General features: G+C 46.4%; 1 protein-coding gene across 6 annotated transcripts in view; it reads right to left on the bottom strand.

The window, feature by feature from the left end:
- Positions 1 to 18,850, bottom strand: part of GSN (gelsolin) — a 30,734-nt gene that overhangs the window by 8,913 nt on the left and 2,971 nt on the right. Inside the window, exons 2-6 of one of the 6 annotated variants that reach the window (XM_030507487.1) lie at positions 17,849 to 18,033; positions 2,776 to 2,977; positions 1,744 to 1,898; positions 454 to 615; positions 83 to 232 (exon numbers count right to left, since the gene is read on the bottom strand). In XM_030507487.1, the coding sequence (XP_030363347.1) occupies positions 83 to 232; positions 454 to 615; positions 1,744 to 1,898; positions 2,776 to 2,968 (660 nt within the window). In that variant the 5' untranslated portion in view covers positions 2,969 to 2,977; positions 17,849 to 18,033. Of the gene's footprint in view, positions 1 to 82; positions 233 to 453; positions 616 to 1,743; positions 1,899 to 2,775; positions 2,978 to 4,181; positions 4,538 to 7,689; positions 7,777 to 15,356; positions 15,427 to 15,709; positions 15,850 to 15,979; positions 16,034 to 17,848; positions 18,034 to 18,850 lie in introns of those variants that run through there. The other 5 variants (XM_030507488.1, XM_030507490.1, XM_030507486.1 and 2 more) reach the window with 5 other exon arrangements.

The following is an 18,850-nucleotide window of genomic DNA, read 5'->3' as shown; positions in this document are numbered from 1 at the left end:
CTGAGCCCATCTACCCATCCCACCCACTCTTCCACACCCCACTCTTCCCACCCCAGCACAGACAAATAGACAAGTGAATAACCTGAAGCATTTCCTCCCGCTCTGATCCTTCCTCCGAAACATAGACCTTGGCACGACCATTCCGCTCATTGTCCCGAATCCCCTTGGCCAGCACAGTGGCCTTCAGCCGTTCGTGACGGTTGCTGCCGGAGCCACACCACTGAAAGATGTTCTGAGGGAAAAGAGAAAGAGCATGTAGATGTCAGAGCATAACAACTCCCTCTCTAGAGGAAATGGCAGCGTGGCTGGGTCTGAAAGGTGTTAGACTGGCTAAAGAGTGTTTCAGAATGCTCGACACTTCAGATAGAGTGGGGGGAAAAGTCCTTACATGAACTAATCAGACATCTCCTGCCCTTGGAAGTCTGCTAAACCTGGCTTTTATGTGGTACTTACACTGCCGAGGTCAAGGATGAAACAGTCCCCTGTGTTGAAGCTCTCCCAGGTCACAGGGACCTCCGTCGCTCGGACTGCTCGCCTGCCTTTGACCTGCAGGAGCCTCTGCACAGTCACTTCATTGGGAACCACGTGTCTGAAGCCAGAAGCCACACCACCAGCCTAAGGGAAAGCAAAGGAACAACAATTCACACTGTGCTGTGGCTTCGGAAAAGATGAAAATCCTACCGATTTGGTACCAGTGAGCAGGTTTTGCCTCTCACAGAGAGCAAGGGCAGCACCAGAGAGAGCTGGTGTGCCCAGGCTGGGCTTTTGAATAGCATATATCTACCAATACATCCCAGCTACCCATTCCCATAGAGTGTAAGGGACACTGATACAATACAGCTGGAGGTCTCCAAATTTGAAGATCATTACAATAAGCTGAGGTATTAATGGGATTTAATAGGACTGGTGGTGTGAGGAGTGTATTTCCATGCGTATTATTTGTCCTCCCTACGAGAAATTATCCCAGCCTCAGGATTTACCTTCTCTGCTGCTAAAGAGACACTTGGAATTACTCATCAATGTAGGACCCATATCAGTTATCCCCAAAAAAAGCACAACCGAATTCAAATGAATGAAAATAACAACAAACAAGTGGCAAATATGGAAAACAGAAAGACTAGAAAAGTGTTAGACATGAGGAAATGTCAGCACTTGGCAAGTGTTTGACCTGATATCACTTCCCCTGTGACACCGGGTTCCTAACAAACCAAACTGCTCTTGATTGTTTGTTTTGACTTCTTCTATCCCACTTCACTGCACTGGCATCAACGAGTAACTCCCACTACTATTCGCCTACTTTACCCAAACATTATGTGTGCTGAGGAGGTGGGCTGAGCACAGAAAAAGAGGTTGGGAAGGTCAAACTCTCTCATGCAAGTGGGGAGATATTAAATCTCCTGGGTGGGTGTTTCCCAGTAACTGAGATTGCTGTTTCCTAAACTCATTCCAGACGCTGTGGGACTGTTCTTTCCTCTGCTTCTCAAAGCAAAACAAAACCTCGATTCCTAAACTTTCCTGGGGCTTTGCTTGTGTATTATTCATTCAGCCAAAGCGCTCCCACTGGGATCTGCTGTTCTCCACCCTGTCAGTTCCAGCTCATTGAAAACATCTGGTTGAGAATAGCTTTTAAGCAACTGGAAAAAGGGCAATTCTCATTCTCCTGAGAACTGGGCAGTGGGCAGGACGCCACTTCTTGCAAACTGGATTCAGCCTGGTTGTGTAAAGACCCCAATCACCACCTACCTTGTACTTGATGCCAGACTTGAAGTACCCCAGGAAAGTTGAGGACTCGTAGCCTTGCACTTCCCGGTGCTGAACAGCCTTCCCTTGAAGGTAGTCATCCATCTGCACAGTGAATATGGCAGCTGCTCCACGCTCATCTTGAGAGCTTTCCTCTCCTAAGAAATTAAAAGGCAACAGCTTGGAGGGAATGCAGAGATTCTGCCTCTACATCCAGCTGTGCAAAAACACCCAGGAGAAGGCAGGTTACTGGGAATGTCAGTTTCCAGGAAGGCCTGCAGAATAGCTACTTCCAAACTTTTCTAACAATGTCCCCAAAGAGCTGTATTGTTTTCTGGCAGGCTTTACAATGCCATCGTAACTGCTGCAGCCCCACTGCTTACAGCTGCCTCTTTGATAAGCATCGTTCACTTTTTTGGCCATTTTACCCTGTCTTGGAAGGAAACTTGCTACGGAGCAGACAAATGAATCTGCAGGAAGACATTATCAGGTTTTATGACGGCTGTAGATACCAGTAGGATACCAGTTCCACCAGTTCTGGACCTCTTTGATGTGGAAAACCTATTGAGAGATGGCAGATACGACAAACCACCAAGCAACTATCTTACCCAGCTTCAACTGTGATATTGTCAGAGTCTGGTTTTGCAGGAGAAAGCCTTGCCATGTTACTCAGTGACATTTACAGCAGAGGGCCAGTTAAGGAGGTCTGAACTTCAGGGGGAAAAATCCCACTCGTTGAGTCAGAAAGAAAACAACTGATCCCCATCCTTTCAAATAGAAAGAATTTCAGCCACCCCTTCTCTGTGATCTTGTCTGCTCCGTGAGCCTCTGTCATCTTGATCAGAAAACGCTATTTCTGACTGTACTCACTGGTGCAAAAACCATTTCAAATATTTAAGACAAGTAGCACTATAAGCACCTAAAACTGCGTTCTCACTGTGCTGCCAGTTCCTTGGGTAACAGTAGACAAGGCTGTAGTGGGAGGAAGAGAGTTCCCTTCGGGCTCCCGCAGCAGGGCCATTCCATCAGACCTACCTAACCAGAAGTGCAGGTCGTACTGCAGGTTCCCGCTCCGCTGTTTGATGGTGTTCAGCACCAGGTAGGAATCTCCTGTGAAGAAGTCTCCATACAGGTTTTTTGGCACTGGTACCAAATCAAACTTCTCGACCCTCCAGATCTGCAGGCCGGGTTCCTTCCCAGCCTTCGAAAACTCAGCGTGTTCCACCATGCTGACAGGCTGGGGATGAGATAGAGAAAGGTGTTCAATATATGCACAGTATGAGGAGGTGCACGTTTCAATGATAAACTTCTGATCTCATAAGTATTGTTCCAGGCAACAAGTGCAAAGTTTGCTCTTCTCTTGCACTAAATTTTAAAGAATAAAAAAAAGCAGGGGAAGGGGATATTCCTCTCAATTGATCACTGTTAATATTCACTTCCAATCTAGTCTAATTCCTGGCTTATTACTGACTTACTGTTTCCTAGACTCTCTTTTCTGTACCTCTTGATAGAGGTAGAGGTAGGTTTTTTACCTACCTCTTCATTTTACTCTATTTTCTTTACTCATTTATAGCTTTCCAGTATGGCACAGAAGTGAAAGACTAATTCCCTTGCTGACTGTTCTTTCTATAAACGCTTATGACATTCAGGACTGTAGGAAATAAACCACTTTTACCTCTGCCTGTTGTACATCTCGCACAAACACTATTTACAGGTTTCCCGAAACCTGTGTGATCTTACCCAGCTCTTCCTGGAAGATGTTGTGAATCTCAACAAAGAATTAAGTAATTAACAGCTTTCTTCATCTCCTCTGTTCTGCCATGTTACTTCTGTTTAACTGCTCCCTTCTAGGAACTGCACTAATACACAACATCCTGCCCTAAGGACACTGCAATTTAGGTTTAAGATGTGCATTGTCATACTTACACCATGTATTACCAGTACGCAATCCTATTTTTAACAAACATAATGAACACTTTTCTATATTACAAAATAATTTGCTCTGGTAACACTGAAAGGAAATAAAACATTTGTGTTGTATTGCAAAGGAAGTTTGTCTGTACATCACAGCATGCCTTGGAGCGCCAGATAACAGGGAAGGAAAATACATACGAAGCATCCAGGATTTTGACAAAGAAGATAGCTCACAGCAGCTGATGGACAAAAGTACAATATGCTCAGGTTTCAAGGCAGAAATAGAGAGTGTTACAAACTAGAAAGCAAAATAGCAAGTAAGCTACCAAGGTGATTCCTAAGCTGAAATCAAAGACTGAAAGCAATGAATTTCATCACCGTGATTCCAGTCAGCCTGACTTCATTTCTCTCAAATTCCCGCTATAACATTGGACAAACTCCTTACAAACAGTTAAAAGAGAGTGACTCTTAAAAGTAACTGAAACCCAGAAGTTTTTCAATGTTTAATTGTGACGTTAATCACTTACCACAGCTGAAAGCACAACAGCTGCTGTAACAACATATCCAAGCCCTGCGACAGACATGGAGCTAACACAGCTCAGCTTCAGAGCCACTGTGCAGAAAACGGTGAGAAAAATGTAACTGAAGTCCTGGTTGCCCATTTCTAACAGCAAATGGGCTTCTCCCTTCTCCCACAGAAGCTTTGGGAGCTCCTCTCCTGCTCCCTCCTCTTGCTGCTGGGAAGATGAACCGCAGAAGCCAATCTTTTATCAGGGACGAGCACACCCACCCCCTCTGCGATACAGGGGCGTAACATGTTTGTGCAAACAGTCCTCTTGGAAGTCTCCGAGACTCCTTCAGCCATTTACAGATGCTTAATCCCAGCAGGCAATAACTCCAGACAATATGCTATCCATTACAGCCAACACTGCGATTACATTCAAACAAGCCAAACATCTAGTCATAAGGCCAACGAGAAAGGAAGAAATTAAGAGACATCAGCAAGAGAGGCAATGTTTTGTCAGCTGAAAACTGGAAAGTTGTTGGGATGCAAAGGAACAGAAAGGCTGTTCCAGATGGCTGCAGAGAGAGAGATTTTGGAGATGAGAAGAACAGAGAAGCACTGAAAGGATACAACTGAATAACCTGAGGGTGGAGGGAATACACCCTCATCTCTCTGAACTTGTCAGAGGAGCAAGATGTAAAATTTGGCATGTGCGTTGTGTGTTTGCACCTGAATGCAATCACCACACAGGCTACTGTCGGAGTAATGCACTGGCGAGTTCTGAGAGGGAATGGTGTATTTCAGCTCACACGTTAGTAAAAGGGCATTAGAAGTCTGGGTGGTGACAGAACAAGAGCTAATTTGGTAATTTCACAACCAAATCTTTCTGAGGGTGTAGCAAGACCCTGTGTCAGGAATAGAACGGCTTTCAAACCTCTTCAGTTCAATGGAATCACAGCACAGTGCAGCTGATGGTGGCACAAAAATGATCTGCCACCAGTAAAGAGTTTGTTCTTCCAACTATCTCACGCTTCAGCAACCAGTGTGTCACATTTCCCAAGTGTCTGCAGTAAGTAAACTCTGCAGTGAACTTCCCACCGTGGCACCCCAGGAACAGTCAGCCCTGTGCTCTTACCAAGGGTGGAAGGCTCCTGGACGTGCATCGGGGTGTCTGTGGCTCAGCACCTGACAAACATTGCCCAAGGGACGCACAGGGACCTCCTCAGACCTGCTTTCTGGTATGTGGCTATGAATATGCAGGAAGGTCAAACAGGAATGATAGGAGCAACAAACTAATGCCTACAGGAGTTGTGCTGCTGGTTACTCTCTTGCTCTTAACACACCCCGGGATGAATTACTGACAGCCTGAGGTTCCCACTTCGAGAATCTCTCAAAAGTAGCTTAAACGAGGAGCCAAATCCTCCACCTGCAGAAGCCCACAACAAAACTTCCATGAAGGAAAGAGCAGCCCCACTTTGTGCTTTCTCCACTCTCCATGAGAATATTTTCCCTCTCTCTCATTAGAACACTTTGCTCCTCTGCTGTCCAAGCTGACGCAGTTTGTTCTGAAATGGACCTTGGCAAACCCTGATTTAGTCACTGTATCTTTGAGAATTTCACTGGAAATTCTCAAACTGAAATAGATCACAAAAACAATGGCTTGGTCTTGCTGGTGTTTCTGAGCCTGTGAAGGAAGTTCAGCGTGTCAGAGGTCTGAGACCCAGGGAAAAAAGATGTTGGAACCCTGACTCAAGGAATCCAGCTGTGAAAGGCTTCAGCAGCTGCAGCAGACCCAAACCAGGATGAGTGGATTGCACAATGCTGGAAAGAGATGAGTACCTTCCAAATGGAAAAATACTTTGGACTTTTTATCAATAAACACCTGTACAGTGCCACACTTGGGCAAACTTCACAGACTGAGGGCAAAACAACTGGGATAATCTTTGTTAGCATCCTCTTGTAATCTGCAAGTATATACTTAAAAGCATATATGATATTTTGGAAAAAACAATTTATTTGGTCTTCTAAACTTGACATTTTCTGTATCTCGCCCTCAGTCCACGCCTGCATTGCCAACTAGTTGCAGAGTGTAAATCCAGGCAAAAAGAGGGAGTGAAGGCTACAACTGGTGAATTGCATTTTATCGCGGTCTTTGGTAAAAATTAATGTGAAACATGTTTGAAGGGAGGAAGCAGAATACACTCCAGCAGCCGGGATGGTTTATTATTGCTGTCAGCAAATGGTGCATTGTTAAACTAAGCCACAGCAATCTGTGCTCTGGCTGTTTTAGTGAGGGCATATGCCAGATGGGATCGCCAGGACCATACCAAAGAGGATGTTCTGTTGGAGACTTGGTAAAGGGCATGTTTCAAGCCGATGTTAATAAAACTGTCCAGCTTAGTCACAGAAACGATGCTATGCAGAGCCAACATCTTATGCAAAGGAAAGTTATTTAAGGAAAACAAGGAAAGGGCTTGGAATACAGGATTTCAGTACAGATGGATCAGCTAAATGACACTTGGTTGCATAATGATAAAAACAAGAACTTGAGAAAAGTCATCCAATGATTTGAGCAAACAGTGGAAGACAACAACTTATTATGGTATCCAGATGTTCAGTGAACACAGTCACGACAGGCCCAGCTGAGAATGCCACAACATGGAGACTGGCCTATACGATATAATGACAGGGATATGCTCCCTACTTACCAAACACAGAACACAGGAGGGTGAAGGTGAGGAGAGCTGACCCTGTGCCAAAGTCTGCGTCTGCCTCACAGACCAGCGGCAGAATTTAGAGGCTGCTTCTTCAGGGAAGTGTTAAATGATTTTCCTGAGCCTGGAAGCTGCTGCCTCAGAGCAAAGGTCACAAACCTGCTCTAGTGGAAGGTGTCCCTGCCTCTGGCAGGGGGTTGGAACCAGATGGTCTTTAAGGTCCCTTCCAAACCAAACCATTCCATGACTCTATGATTCTATGAAAAGGCACAGAGCATGCAATCTCTCTGTTCGGCAAACCTGGCATTCTTGCCCTCCTGTGCATCCTCTCTGTCATGGTGCTGTTGGAAGCCCTCACAGCTGCTGCTTCCACTACCTGGATGGGCAGTCAGAAAAGAAGTGGAAAATTGCTGCTAAAAATAGTGGGTGAAAAAAGAACTAAGTGCAGTGGTACATTTAAACAGACTCAGCTGTAATGGAGTCTGTGTCTTATGAAGGAAAGAGGCAATTTAAGTGAGTATTTACATGAAAGAGAGAAACCCAGAGGTCTGATCACTACCTTAACAGCATCCTGGTCTAAAAGCAACAGTGCATGTAGAGGCAAGGGGCTTCTTTTCCTTTGTCTCACAATGCATCAGAAAGAGAACTCCATCTCCCTCACATTCAAAATACAGTTCAGCAGTTCACCTCCTTGCAGCTTTTATTCACTAACTGCCTGCTTAGAAGAGAAAGATTAGCATAACATTTCTTACGGAGCTACAGCTGATTTGTGGCAGTTCACCCATGTATATACCCACAAACAAGGTAAGGACTTACCTGCACAGGGTTGCTCAGCAAAGCTTGGCTGAATTAAAGGAGACTGAAAGAAGTGGTGGGAGACCAGAGCACCATGTGGTTGTTCTCATTTACAGCTCCAGCGTCTAGTTCATGACAGGTTCAGATAATTTGTCTAAACTCATTGCATAAACAAAGCCCACACAGGAAGGTCTGCAGCCAGCACAATATCACACCACAGAGTATCTAAACCACCTGCTTGCTTCTGGAACCACTTCTGCGTTTCTAGAGGGCAACGGCTGTACTTTTATTTTAATGGATAATACTTACAGAGCATCGAAATAACTTGCAAATACAGACTGAATTGCTAAAATACGGGGAGAACAGTAAATCTTAGTAGAGTCTGTATCCACACAACAGTCCTGCTGCAAAAATGCTTCTTGTGCACCAATCCTTATTGTACCTCGAGGGCAAACATTTGCATTTCCACCAGCTAATTCTCTCCTTCCTGCTATTTATTTGCCAAAAGTTGCCAGAAGAATACAGACAGCTCCAAAGAAATGATAATATATCTCCTCAGGAAAAGAAAGACTCCCTCCGCTCCCAGCATTCCAGGCCTCCTATATCAAGCACCAGAAGCAGTACATTGCCGCTGTATTTCTGCTGCAACAACAGGAAAACCATAAGTCACACTGTGTTTTGCAAGTGCTTCGATCCTCCTGGCACCATCAAGACCAGCAGAATCAACAGCTTGCGACACTCCAAGAGTAAGAGCTGCATTCCCCAGATCACCATCTGAAATAATGACACTGAACAAACCAAATGAAGTTATTTGCTTGCTTCAGGTTTAGCTCTACACTTGGAGGAGAATCTACGCTTTCTGACTACCCACGCAGCCATTTGGTTTTAGTCTGATCCTTCACCAGACCCGTAAAAACTGGGATGAATTTACAAGGATTGGGAGAGTGAACAATACAGAATCATTCAAGTTCTGACAATAAAACACTCAGGACATGATGCTGCATGAAACAGAGAAAGGGAGGCAGTTGAGCACAGTATTAACAGCTGATGACAATGCATGGTGAAAACGGAAATACTTGTCTGCTCCTTATAGCCTGCTTGCCAAAACACTATATGCTAAGACTAACTCTTAGTAACTCTACAGTAGGCCACTGAAAATGAACCTGGTGGCACTCCAGCTTTGTTGCCAAGGTGAAAGGCATTGAAAACTACCTAAGGTAATAGATTAGATCAGTTTTCAGTCTCCAGACAGCTCTAAATTCATCTACACATAAACCTAAAAACAACCTCTTCCCTTCCATCCCTTGAAGAAGCGAGTAAACAAAGCTTATTTGGACAAGAAAACATGGGCATGGAGGAGCCTCCTCCTACCCTAGCCATAGTGACTGCATAAGCTATTTCAGTTCCCTGTATGAGGAGAAACACAGTTAATGGCATTCTTAGCAGCTACATCTTAACAGACACTGCCAGCCGCAAACCCAAAAATGCAACCTGGCATTGTCCCTTCAGCAGCTCCATTTAAAATACACATCTGATTCCAATAAGAACTCAGATCAACAGTCCCGGACACAAAGTACAGCATTATCTGTACAACTGGCAAGTAGGGTTTGCATTCATAAGTGAAAATTCCTCCTAAACCACTTTAGCAAATTAGAACACCCAGATGATTTATTGTTCACTTTTTCCAGCTGTTTGGTTGCAGTATGAGTCATGTCAGCTCTATTCTGGTCTCTACCTTTTGAATATGATCCACGTCGTAAACACAGAGAGCCCAATGCACCGAGGCTGAAAACTTCAAAACAAAAGCCTGTGCATCAGTTGCAGTGAGGTAAATTGGGAAGATTATTACTTACACAGGAGAAACCTTTGGAGAATATCCAGGTCTCCCATCTGAAACACACCCAGAGACAATCTGCTGATACAATCACCTGCTTAAAGGCCCTACCCTAAGAGCATACATGAGAGCTGAATCATGCACTTAAATACACACAGCCCAGAGAAGTGTGGAGCAGCAGAAACCACCGACTACCTTCATTCAGCTGTGAGCAAAAATGAATCCTGAATTACACTCAGACACAAACCATTGTTCAGTGCTGAAAGCATGTCTTAAAGGAGTGCTTATACAACCCATAAGACATAATCCAGTGCATTAAAACATGACTACCAGCCCATATTACGTCCCAGAGATCTGGTGGTGACAGCCCAAACACACTAACAGAGGCAGTGAAGACATGCCTGCGGTCAGCTGCAGGGAAATGACACAGATGTTCTTCCTCCAGTCACCAGGTCCTGACTGTGTACAGGGGAAACCATCTGCAACTTTATGCAAACTGGTTTTCTCCTGATAACTAGCCAGTACACTCCCCTGTAGCACAGAAACCTGTTCCACTCATTATCCACACACAACCCAAAGAACAGACTCATACAGTACCACCAGCGAAGAAGGGCTGGAAACCAGAAGAAATGACCTAAAATGAATCCAGAAGGAACGCACGAAACATGGCCTTGCACTGTAGGTGTAGCACCAGACACAAGCAATGAGGTGAAGGGACTTAAAATAAGCCATTGCTACACGTACAACAAGGTCAGGAGAAGTACATGCAAATATTAGGGTTGAGTATAAAAGATTTGTGAGTAAAAAGCACAGGTGAATTTGTGTGTCATGCCACACTGATGCAGCACAGCACGTCCCAGTCCTACAGCAAGCCCTCCGTGGGCTCAGGAGCCCTGGGTGACTGCACAGAAACCCTGCTACAGTGAGCTCCTGCCTTCCAAATCAGCTCCACACAGAAGTTACCTTCCCATCTCAAAAACCTCCCTGAGACATGAAGCAAGTCAGAATTAGCAGAAATGAGATCACTTAATATACGTTCAAAAAAAAAGAGCTGCTTCTAGGTCAGAACATGAAGCATGGATAAGAGTTGCAGCCGCTGCAGGGGTTTGGTACCTGCGTTTACCTGCTGACAGGCAAAAGAGACAGATCTGCTGCTATGACCAAAGCTTGCTCCAGTCCTGCACCCAGCACACACAAGTGCAGGCAGCTTCTGCACATCTCCACCACTCTCCTCCTCCTGAGGAGCACTTGGAGGAGACAGGACTCCCCCATTCCATATGAACTGGTTTTGTTCACAAACACCCACTTCGAGTAAATCAACGTGGAGACAGAGTTCTTCGAGTTCCATTTTCCATCTTGCTCTCAGTTCTCCTGACATACGCAGGTGTGGCCACTGCATTGATGACTCTGGCTTGAAGAGACACAACTTCTCACGGAGGCTGTTTTCAGCTCCAAAACCAGCTGCCACAACCCCTGTGCCAGCACCACAGCCTCGGCAGGAGGAGCGCCCGGCTCCGACCTCCGCTGCGCACACCACGAGAGGGCAATGCTATAAACAGACATGTCTTCTTCCTCATAGCAAAGGCATTCATAGAGGAGGGTTTATTTTATTTATTTTATTTTTAGCAGGATTCAGGCTTCAGTGTTGAGGAACCACAAGCATTCTCAGACAGCCTGAAAGAAGAGAAAGTCCCAATGGTGATAGCTCTCATCGCAGCAGCCTCCATCCACCCTGAAGGATCCCAGGATGATTCATTTCCTCCAGTGTTTTAAAGATGCTGCTTTGAATTGTAGCTGTAATTTTACTGTGTGTGGAAACATCCAGTAAATAACATATGTTTAAACTTTGGGTTTGGACAGCATCCCACTGACTAGCTCCTAATAAAGACAAACAGTTGTCTCTCCCAATTATGCTGGGACATCAGCAGACATCAGTTCCAGCTCTTCAGGTTCTCAGTGGGAGGTGAATGAGGAACAAAAGAGGAGAGGAAGGGAAAGACTAAAACCATAGCCTGTAGTCAGAAAAGAACACTCTGAAATGGGTAAAAGAAGAAAAATTAATCTCCAGAGCCCATATCATCCCAAATCCTGATCAGAAATCCTGACAACCTGGTTTGAATATCCTGACTGAGGATGCAGTTACTCACTAAGTCCCTGTCCACTCCAAAATGGGGAAAACAAAACAGACAATCTAAAACAAAGGCTGTTCTCCAGAGGGGAGTGTGAGCAGGCAGAAATCCCCAGAGTACCAACCAAACCAACTGCTCCACAGCAGCAGCACCACCAGCTCCCTCAATCCAGGGCCAGTGATCTCACATGGCCGTTCTGCTCTGGCACTGCAAAGTACCCCAGGAAAGAGCTGGTAGAGCTCTATTTAACTCCACTCATGTCAGAGCTCTATTTAACTCCACTCATGTCAGAGCTCTATTTAACCTTGTAAATGCATCACCAGTGGATAATCAGGGATAAATACCTGGCAATCCTGCCGAGAGTCCAACGCTTACTGTTAAAGGCTGCTACTTCCTTTCCTTTCTGACCAAACTTTCCTTCACTGAGCAGGCGGGAAGTGCTGAAAGTTGACATCTTATGAACACTGTCTGATCTCATTTCACCCATGATGGGATTTAACAGTGACATGCTACCAGGCAGCTCTCTTCCAGTGCTTTGAACACACACCCAGATCAGCAGACAACATACTCTGTACCATGACAGATGTAACAGGACTTGTGGTACTGTAAGAGAAGCGTTCCCTGCTATGACCAGGCAAGTGCAGCAGTGTAGCTGTATCTGGAAGGTACAAACATATCAGTATGTGGACAAAAAAGCCACCTCTTATACCTGCTAAGTTGGCATATTTCCTGCTAGGTGTAAGAGGCCTGATGAATCTACTGTGCAATCGGTGTACTGTTGCTATCAGGAAGCTGAAGACTGGAGGATGTAGTGTAAATACTGGAAATCTGCCAATGTCTGTGACTTCTTGAAGCAGAGATGAGGCAGAGGCATCTCCTCTGAAATCCATGCCTGGTGCAATAAAGTCTATTCAGACCCTCCTACCACCAGTTCATTTACTCTTATTCTTCTTACTTTTTAAGGAAATAAAAATCTTCAATTCAAGAAATCCCTCATCACATCAGTCCTTGACTGCCAAAAATCACAAGGATGAACCTGAGGAAAACTGCTCAGGCATTTTTCTATTCTCTTCCTTTGTCTAAACATCTGCTGTGAACTGCCCTCAGAGACAGACACTGATGAACCAGCACGACAGCTTCTCCTCTCCTGTGCCCCAAGGACTGCATGGGGCTGCGTTGCCTTTCACATTGCCATTGTTTTGTGGAGCCTCCTGCAGAAAAATACTTCACAAACTGACAAAACGCAGTTTTAGGCTCAATGGCTGTGTACTATCCCCACCTAGGGAGTTTCTGTCTGATAGGGGAAAACAGTTCCAGCCTGGCTCGCAGCTGAGAACTCCAGCAAGTTTATTGCTTTTATGGGAAAAGAATTAATCATCCAGAGCATTTCCTTTGAATTCCCTTAGTCTTCTTAAGGTCTGAAGCGATTAATGATTAAGAGACTGCAAAGACAAGGACTTGAGCTGATGCTGCAAGAAGCAGAACAAGCAAGATGACAGAAATACACAAAGAGATAAGCTGCACAAAAAAGAACTTGAGGTTTTCTTCTTAATGTAAAACCTCAGTGACCATTGAAAGAGTGGCTTTCACAAGACATCTTTTGAGTGTTGAGTTTAAGAGGATTCAAAAGAGATTACAAGTGGACCTATCAAACAACAATATATACAATTTTCTTTTCACTTTAAGTTTTGAGAAGGGATATCAAAGACCTGGTTTGGAGACTCAGACAACCATTTATCAACAGAAATAATACCCAGCTTGTTACTGACAAACTGCCTCAGAATCTTCTGCCTTTTCATAGAAAGCATTTGAAGCAACTGGGCAGAGACATATTCAGAACTCGATTATTCACAGAGCAATTCCCAAGTGCTGTGAAAGTGAACAAAAACCAAGAGCAGCTGCTTCTTCCTAGACAGGAGTTGGTTATTGTGCCCAAGCTACCTTGTAATTGTGTGTAAGCACGTTCTGCTTTACTGCAACTGATCTGCAACTTGATCACTTCAGCTCATATTGAAAAAGAAGAAAAGAAAAACCCCCACCCTGTTTCTTTTGGTGTCAGGATTCCAAAGCAGCACTGGGAAATGGTTAGTTTGTGAAGCTGCATATTCCTGTGCAACACCCTCTTTCACACATGTGCTACTCAGTAGCAACACTAATATCTGAGACTGGAAATAAAATGGAAAGCTTGTATTTGTAAAGTGAGTTGAAAGCAGATATAAATCTGGGTAATAAAATAAGTCACAATGCTATTTTAAGAATGGTTTAGTTCTCACTGGGACTCTCCAAAGCACCCAACCTACAATAAAAGGTTATTTTATCTGAACATGGGCTGAGGGAAAGCACTGACTCAGTCCAGGTCTTGGAAAACAGCTCACTGCTGCGGCTGCTTGCCCCTTCAGAAGGCTCTTACGTCTCCTCTGCACAGAAGCACTCAGTGACACCACTGACCACACTACGAACTCAGCAAGTGGCTGAAGCACTCACAGAAGCACAGAAAGTATGTACAAACCCAGCCTTGTACTGGAACACGTCAGCAGCCAGGCTTTCAGCTGGAGCTGGCAGCAATCCCCCTCGGTAACACTATCAAACCATGAGACTCGGTTGTGGATCGCTATCTCACATCCCCACTCTGGCGATGAAAGGAACAACTTCACAAACGGGTTGGATCTGTGCCTGTAAAATCAAAGCTGAAACTAGCAGTAGCATTTTTGCTTTGTCACCCTTTAGACATTCAGAAGCAGCCAAAGATTGATGGCTGGTTCAATTTCCCCAGTGTTTTCCCCATAGAATTGGAATTTCATCCAGCTTGGAGAAAGCCTCCACTCTTCTGAGAGCAGGAGACACTCTCCTGGGAGCACTGCAGGTACTCAGCTCGCACTAAAACAAATCAATATCTAAACACTCAGACAACCACTAGAAAATCCCTCCCCTTATCTAAACACATAACATTTAAAAAGTTCACCATCCACCTACATCACTGATGCAGCGTCTACAATCCCTGCCTTATCTTCATGCTGAATTCCAGTGAAATCCATGGCGCTGGACTTCCCACTGCTCCAGCAGGTCAGTCCTGTGGTGGGGCCCGTTGATGGTACAGATAAACTAACACTGACACCGCAGGCTGGTGTGTATGTGCAGAGCTTGGCTTCCTCATTATCCGCTTTGGAGTTCAATCCTGAGCCTCAAACCACACCCAGCACACACGGAGCGGGGTGGGCAGCAGCTGTGAACACGGCTGAGTCCTGCTCCTCTCTGCGAGTGGTACGGGTTAAACTTGGATCTCTCGCCTCGTAGTAGGGACTATGGAACAAACTATCTCATGGACAAGATGAGAGAAGCCAGTTGCAATAGCCAAGGTTGTGCGAGACCTATTCCTCAGTACTCAGGTTTCACTTCCTTTGCCCAGAGGGATGTTATATACTGAATTCTGTAAAACAGTTTGAGAAACCTGAAGGATGTGTAAGGAACCCCCAACCCCACTCGACTCCAGAGTAGGACACCCTAAGCTGAGCCATGCCAGACCCCAGCAGAGGAGATTTTTTGGCTGATAAACTTGCATCATGCAGAAAGTTGGTAGTGGAAAATGGAAATTGTAACGATCAGCAAGAAAAATAAGAGACTTGAGGGGAAACAATGCTAGTATCATCCTTGTTAGCAAAGTCGGGGTTTTTTACATCCAAAAGCATTACATTCAAAGCAGTTTTATTCAAAGAGGATCTACTTACTAATGAGGCCTCCTTGAAACAAGTCATCCCCATAACTTTTTTTTTTTTAAACACTTTTCCTAGGAAACATTTCAAATATGTTTTAAGAGTCCACATTTTTTGAATTTCTATTCAAATAGTTTTCAAACATTCTTCCCCCTGGCAAAGAACAACCCAAACAAACCCCCGCTGCTCCCACCACTACGGGCCTTGCCCCTTCCGCAGGCACCCTCAGGCGGAGCGCGGAGCCGCCCAGCCCCGCTCCTCGGAGCGCTCCCCGGGCCCAGCCCGGCCGCTCCGCGGTACCTCGGCCCCTCCTTCCCCGGGGTCTGCCACCGCCACGCTCTCCGCCTTCCCCGGGCGGGCTAACGCACCGAGCCAAGCTCTCCGAAGCACGGGAACTGTTACACTGAGGCACCGCAAACTTCGAGGCGTCGCGCTGCTGGAAGTCAGGGAGCCCAGCCGCCGTCCCCGCTGATACCGCCGCGGAAAACGCGCCGAGCCGGGACCCAGCCGCCCGCCCCGCTCCTGCGCCGGGCTGAAAGCCTCGGGGCGCCGCGCCCCCCTCCCCCCGCCGCCTTCCCTCAGCCCAGCCGCGGCAGTCGGAGAGTCTCGGAAAGAGCCTCCCCACGGCCCGGCCCTACCTGGTGCCGGCGTTCGCGGGGCAGAGGCAGCTGCCGGGAGCGGGGCCGGGCCGGGCGGGGTCGGGCGGGGCAGGGCAGGGCCGGGCAGCCCCGGGGGCGGGCCACGGCGCGCCCTCGCCCCGCTGCGCGCCGCCAGGGGGCGCGGCTGCCGGTCCCGGCCCGGAGCGGCCCAGGTCCCGGCCCCGGCCGTGGCCCCCGCAGGCCTCTGGCCAGCATTTTGTTGTACGCGTGTCACCCCAGCGCCCGCACGGCCCGGCCTCCCCCGGCTCCTGCGGCCTCCCCGCTGCGCCAGGCCCGGGGCCGGGGCGGCTGGAGGGAGAGGTTGTTCCTTCCTTCCCTTTCTCACACACAGCGGGCAGCTCAGACATTGCCGGGAGGTGACAAGGCGCCACTCCGGTGGGACACATCCCGGCAGGCAAATCTGTGGAAAGCAGGGCTCCTGTACCCCTCATCTCCCCCCAGGCTGCTGCCCCGTGCCTCCCTCTGTTCCCAGAGGAACAAGGCGTTCGTTGAGCCGGCCGGACAAAGCAGCCCTTCATTGCCGTGCCGTGGGAGGCTCAGTGGCTGCATCACTCTCCCGCGGGGCAGCGGTGCTGGTTCTCAAAACTGGGACACAAAGCGGGAGGTGGAGGCAGAGTAAGTGCTGTGAGGCCACGGCTTTCACCTCCTCAGTGGCTCTCACAGGGCCACCCGAGGCCCTGGCTGTGGGATTTGGGTTGTGAGCACACACAGGGCCAATGCCTCTTTCCGGGGCTGCTGCAGGATGACGGTAGCTTGTCTCTGAAACACGGTTCATAGAAACACCAGAATGGTTTGGATTGAAGCGACCTTAAAGCTCATCAGTTCCAACCCCCTGCCACGGGCAGGGACACCTTTCACTAGAGCAGGTTGCTCCAAGCCCCTGTGTCCAACCTGGCCTTGAACACTGCCAGGGATGGGGCAGCCACAGCTTCTCTGGGCACCCTGTGCCAGCGCCTCAGCACCCTCCCAGGGAAGAATTTACTGACTTTTAAGATCTGGTCTATGGGCATGTTGTCATATCAACCAGGATAAGCCCACAACTTGCACGGCTTCAAAAGGCTGATGCTGATATTTAGCAGACACTTCTACTGCTATAACACTGGGTTTTTTGGTGCTAAGATATAAGCTACTCGCTAAACAACACATACAAGCTTGAACACAGCATTGAGGATTAAGCTAAAGAAGTGAACCAGACAACAGAGTTGAAAAGTGATCTCCAAAATAAGCCTGATAAAGCCAATACAGCTCAGCTTTATCGCCAGTCCGGATAAGAGGAGTCATGCTAAGCACTGACCCCAGCAGCTGGAGTCACACACTTCCATCTTGTGCTTCCATTCCCTGCCATCAATGAAGTGCAACATTAACAGAGAGAATCCAGATGATCTGTCTCTATTTACACCCCAAATACAGTTGGCACAAATTTTCTTCTAATCAGTTTAATTTGAAGCTTTGAGATTGCATACGTGCCAGTGAAAACATCATTTGGGGTGACCTATTTGATAAGAGATGAAGATTTAAAAGAAATGATGCTAAAAAAAGACAAAGGAACTAAGAAAACCCCAACACAATTGACCATAGGGACATTTCTACAGACACCACGAACTGAAATGGTGAGGTATGAAAGAAGAACTTAGCAACTCAAAATACAAATAAAGACCAATTAGTCACTTCAGACCAATCCAGTGTTACATGATCAGCTCTCACAGGAGCGCATTTCAAAGCAGTTCCTGAAAAATCCCATGCTTCTGCTTTCTGTGTTTGCCTGCCTGAACTGGAACAAAGCCACAAGAAGAAGTTGAGGTTCAGGGGAAGAGGACAGACAGACAAACCAACCCTGAGCAAACATACCTCCCTTTAGCTGCCTTTTTATTGACTGTGCTTCTGATGTGGAAGTTCAAGTTCCGACAGTCTGGTCACTGGTGCTGCTGGGTGACAGATTTTTCCTCCTGTGAGTGGTTGTTCTCTGTAGCTGCACTTCAGGGGTCATTTCTGTTACGATAAGGTTTCTGCTGCACTGTATAAAGTTCTATTTCCTGTAGGATAAGCAAAGTTGTGTTAGTGATGGTGATACTGAGAACCTGCACTGTGACTTCACAGCGGCTGTTGTGGCTGCAGATAAGGAACTAGTGACACATTCTTTGACATTTCCTTGTGAACCACACAGAGCATTCCCCAGTTTTTCCATGCATACAGAATGGTGGAAGGCCTACTACTGCTGTGATTTCCAGTAGGAATATGAAATGCAAAAGAGTCTTGCAAAAAGAAACTGGTTGTTTGACGTGTTTCAAAGCAGCTGGTTGTAAAGGAGTCACTGAGTGTCTCTTAGTGTCACTGTGTCTCTTAGGACAGCAATAAAGCAGATATTAGTCCCCTTCCGCTCCTAAAGCTTGTAATGTGCTTTCTTCATTCTTCATTGTCCCTTGGCACTTGGGCTTAGTGATGCTAAAGGAGGTGTCTTGCCCAAGTGGGGAGGTTAAAGCCAGCCTTCTACTGCTGTCCTCCATAAAAAGAAAGTGTTTTGGATAAGAAGTGACTGTAACTTTCTGTACCTTTCAATCCCACTTTCTTCACGAATGCTGACATGTAATTTTATCATTATTTAAAAAGTATTTTAGCAGGATGCATTCTAAAACAGGGAAGCAGATATTATAGATCATTGTATGTAATTTATGCCAAAAGAACAGACTCCCCAAACCTTCTATCAACTGTATTAACTCCAAGTCTTTACTTTTCCTGGGGTTTGTGGTAAAAAAGTAAATCCAAGAGCAAAGCTCATGTGACCAGAAAATTTGGCTGCTATTCTTTCTTGCCAGAGACTTCAGAAAGAGACACGTAGAAAAGGCTTTTCAA

Source organism: Strigops habroptila, chromosome 15 (genome assembly GCF_004027225.2).
Source record: "Strigops habroptila isolate Jane chromosome 15, bStrHab1.2.pri, whole genome shotgun sequence".
NCBI lineage: Eukaryota > Metazoa > Chordata > Aves > Psittaciformes > Psittacidae > Strigops > Strigops habroptila.
This window is presented reverse-complemented; position numbering and strand designations above follow the sequence as displayed.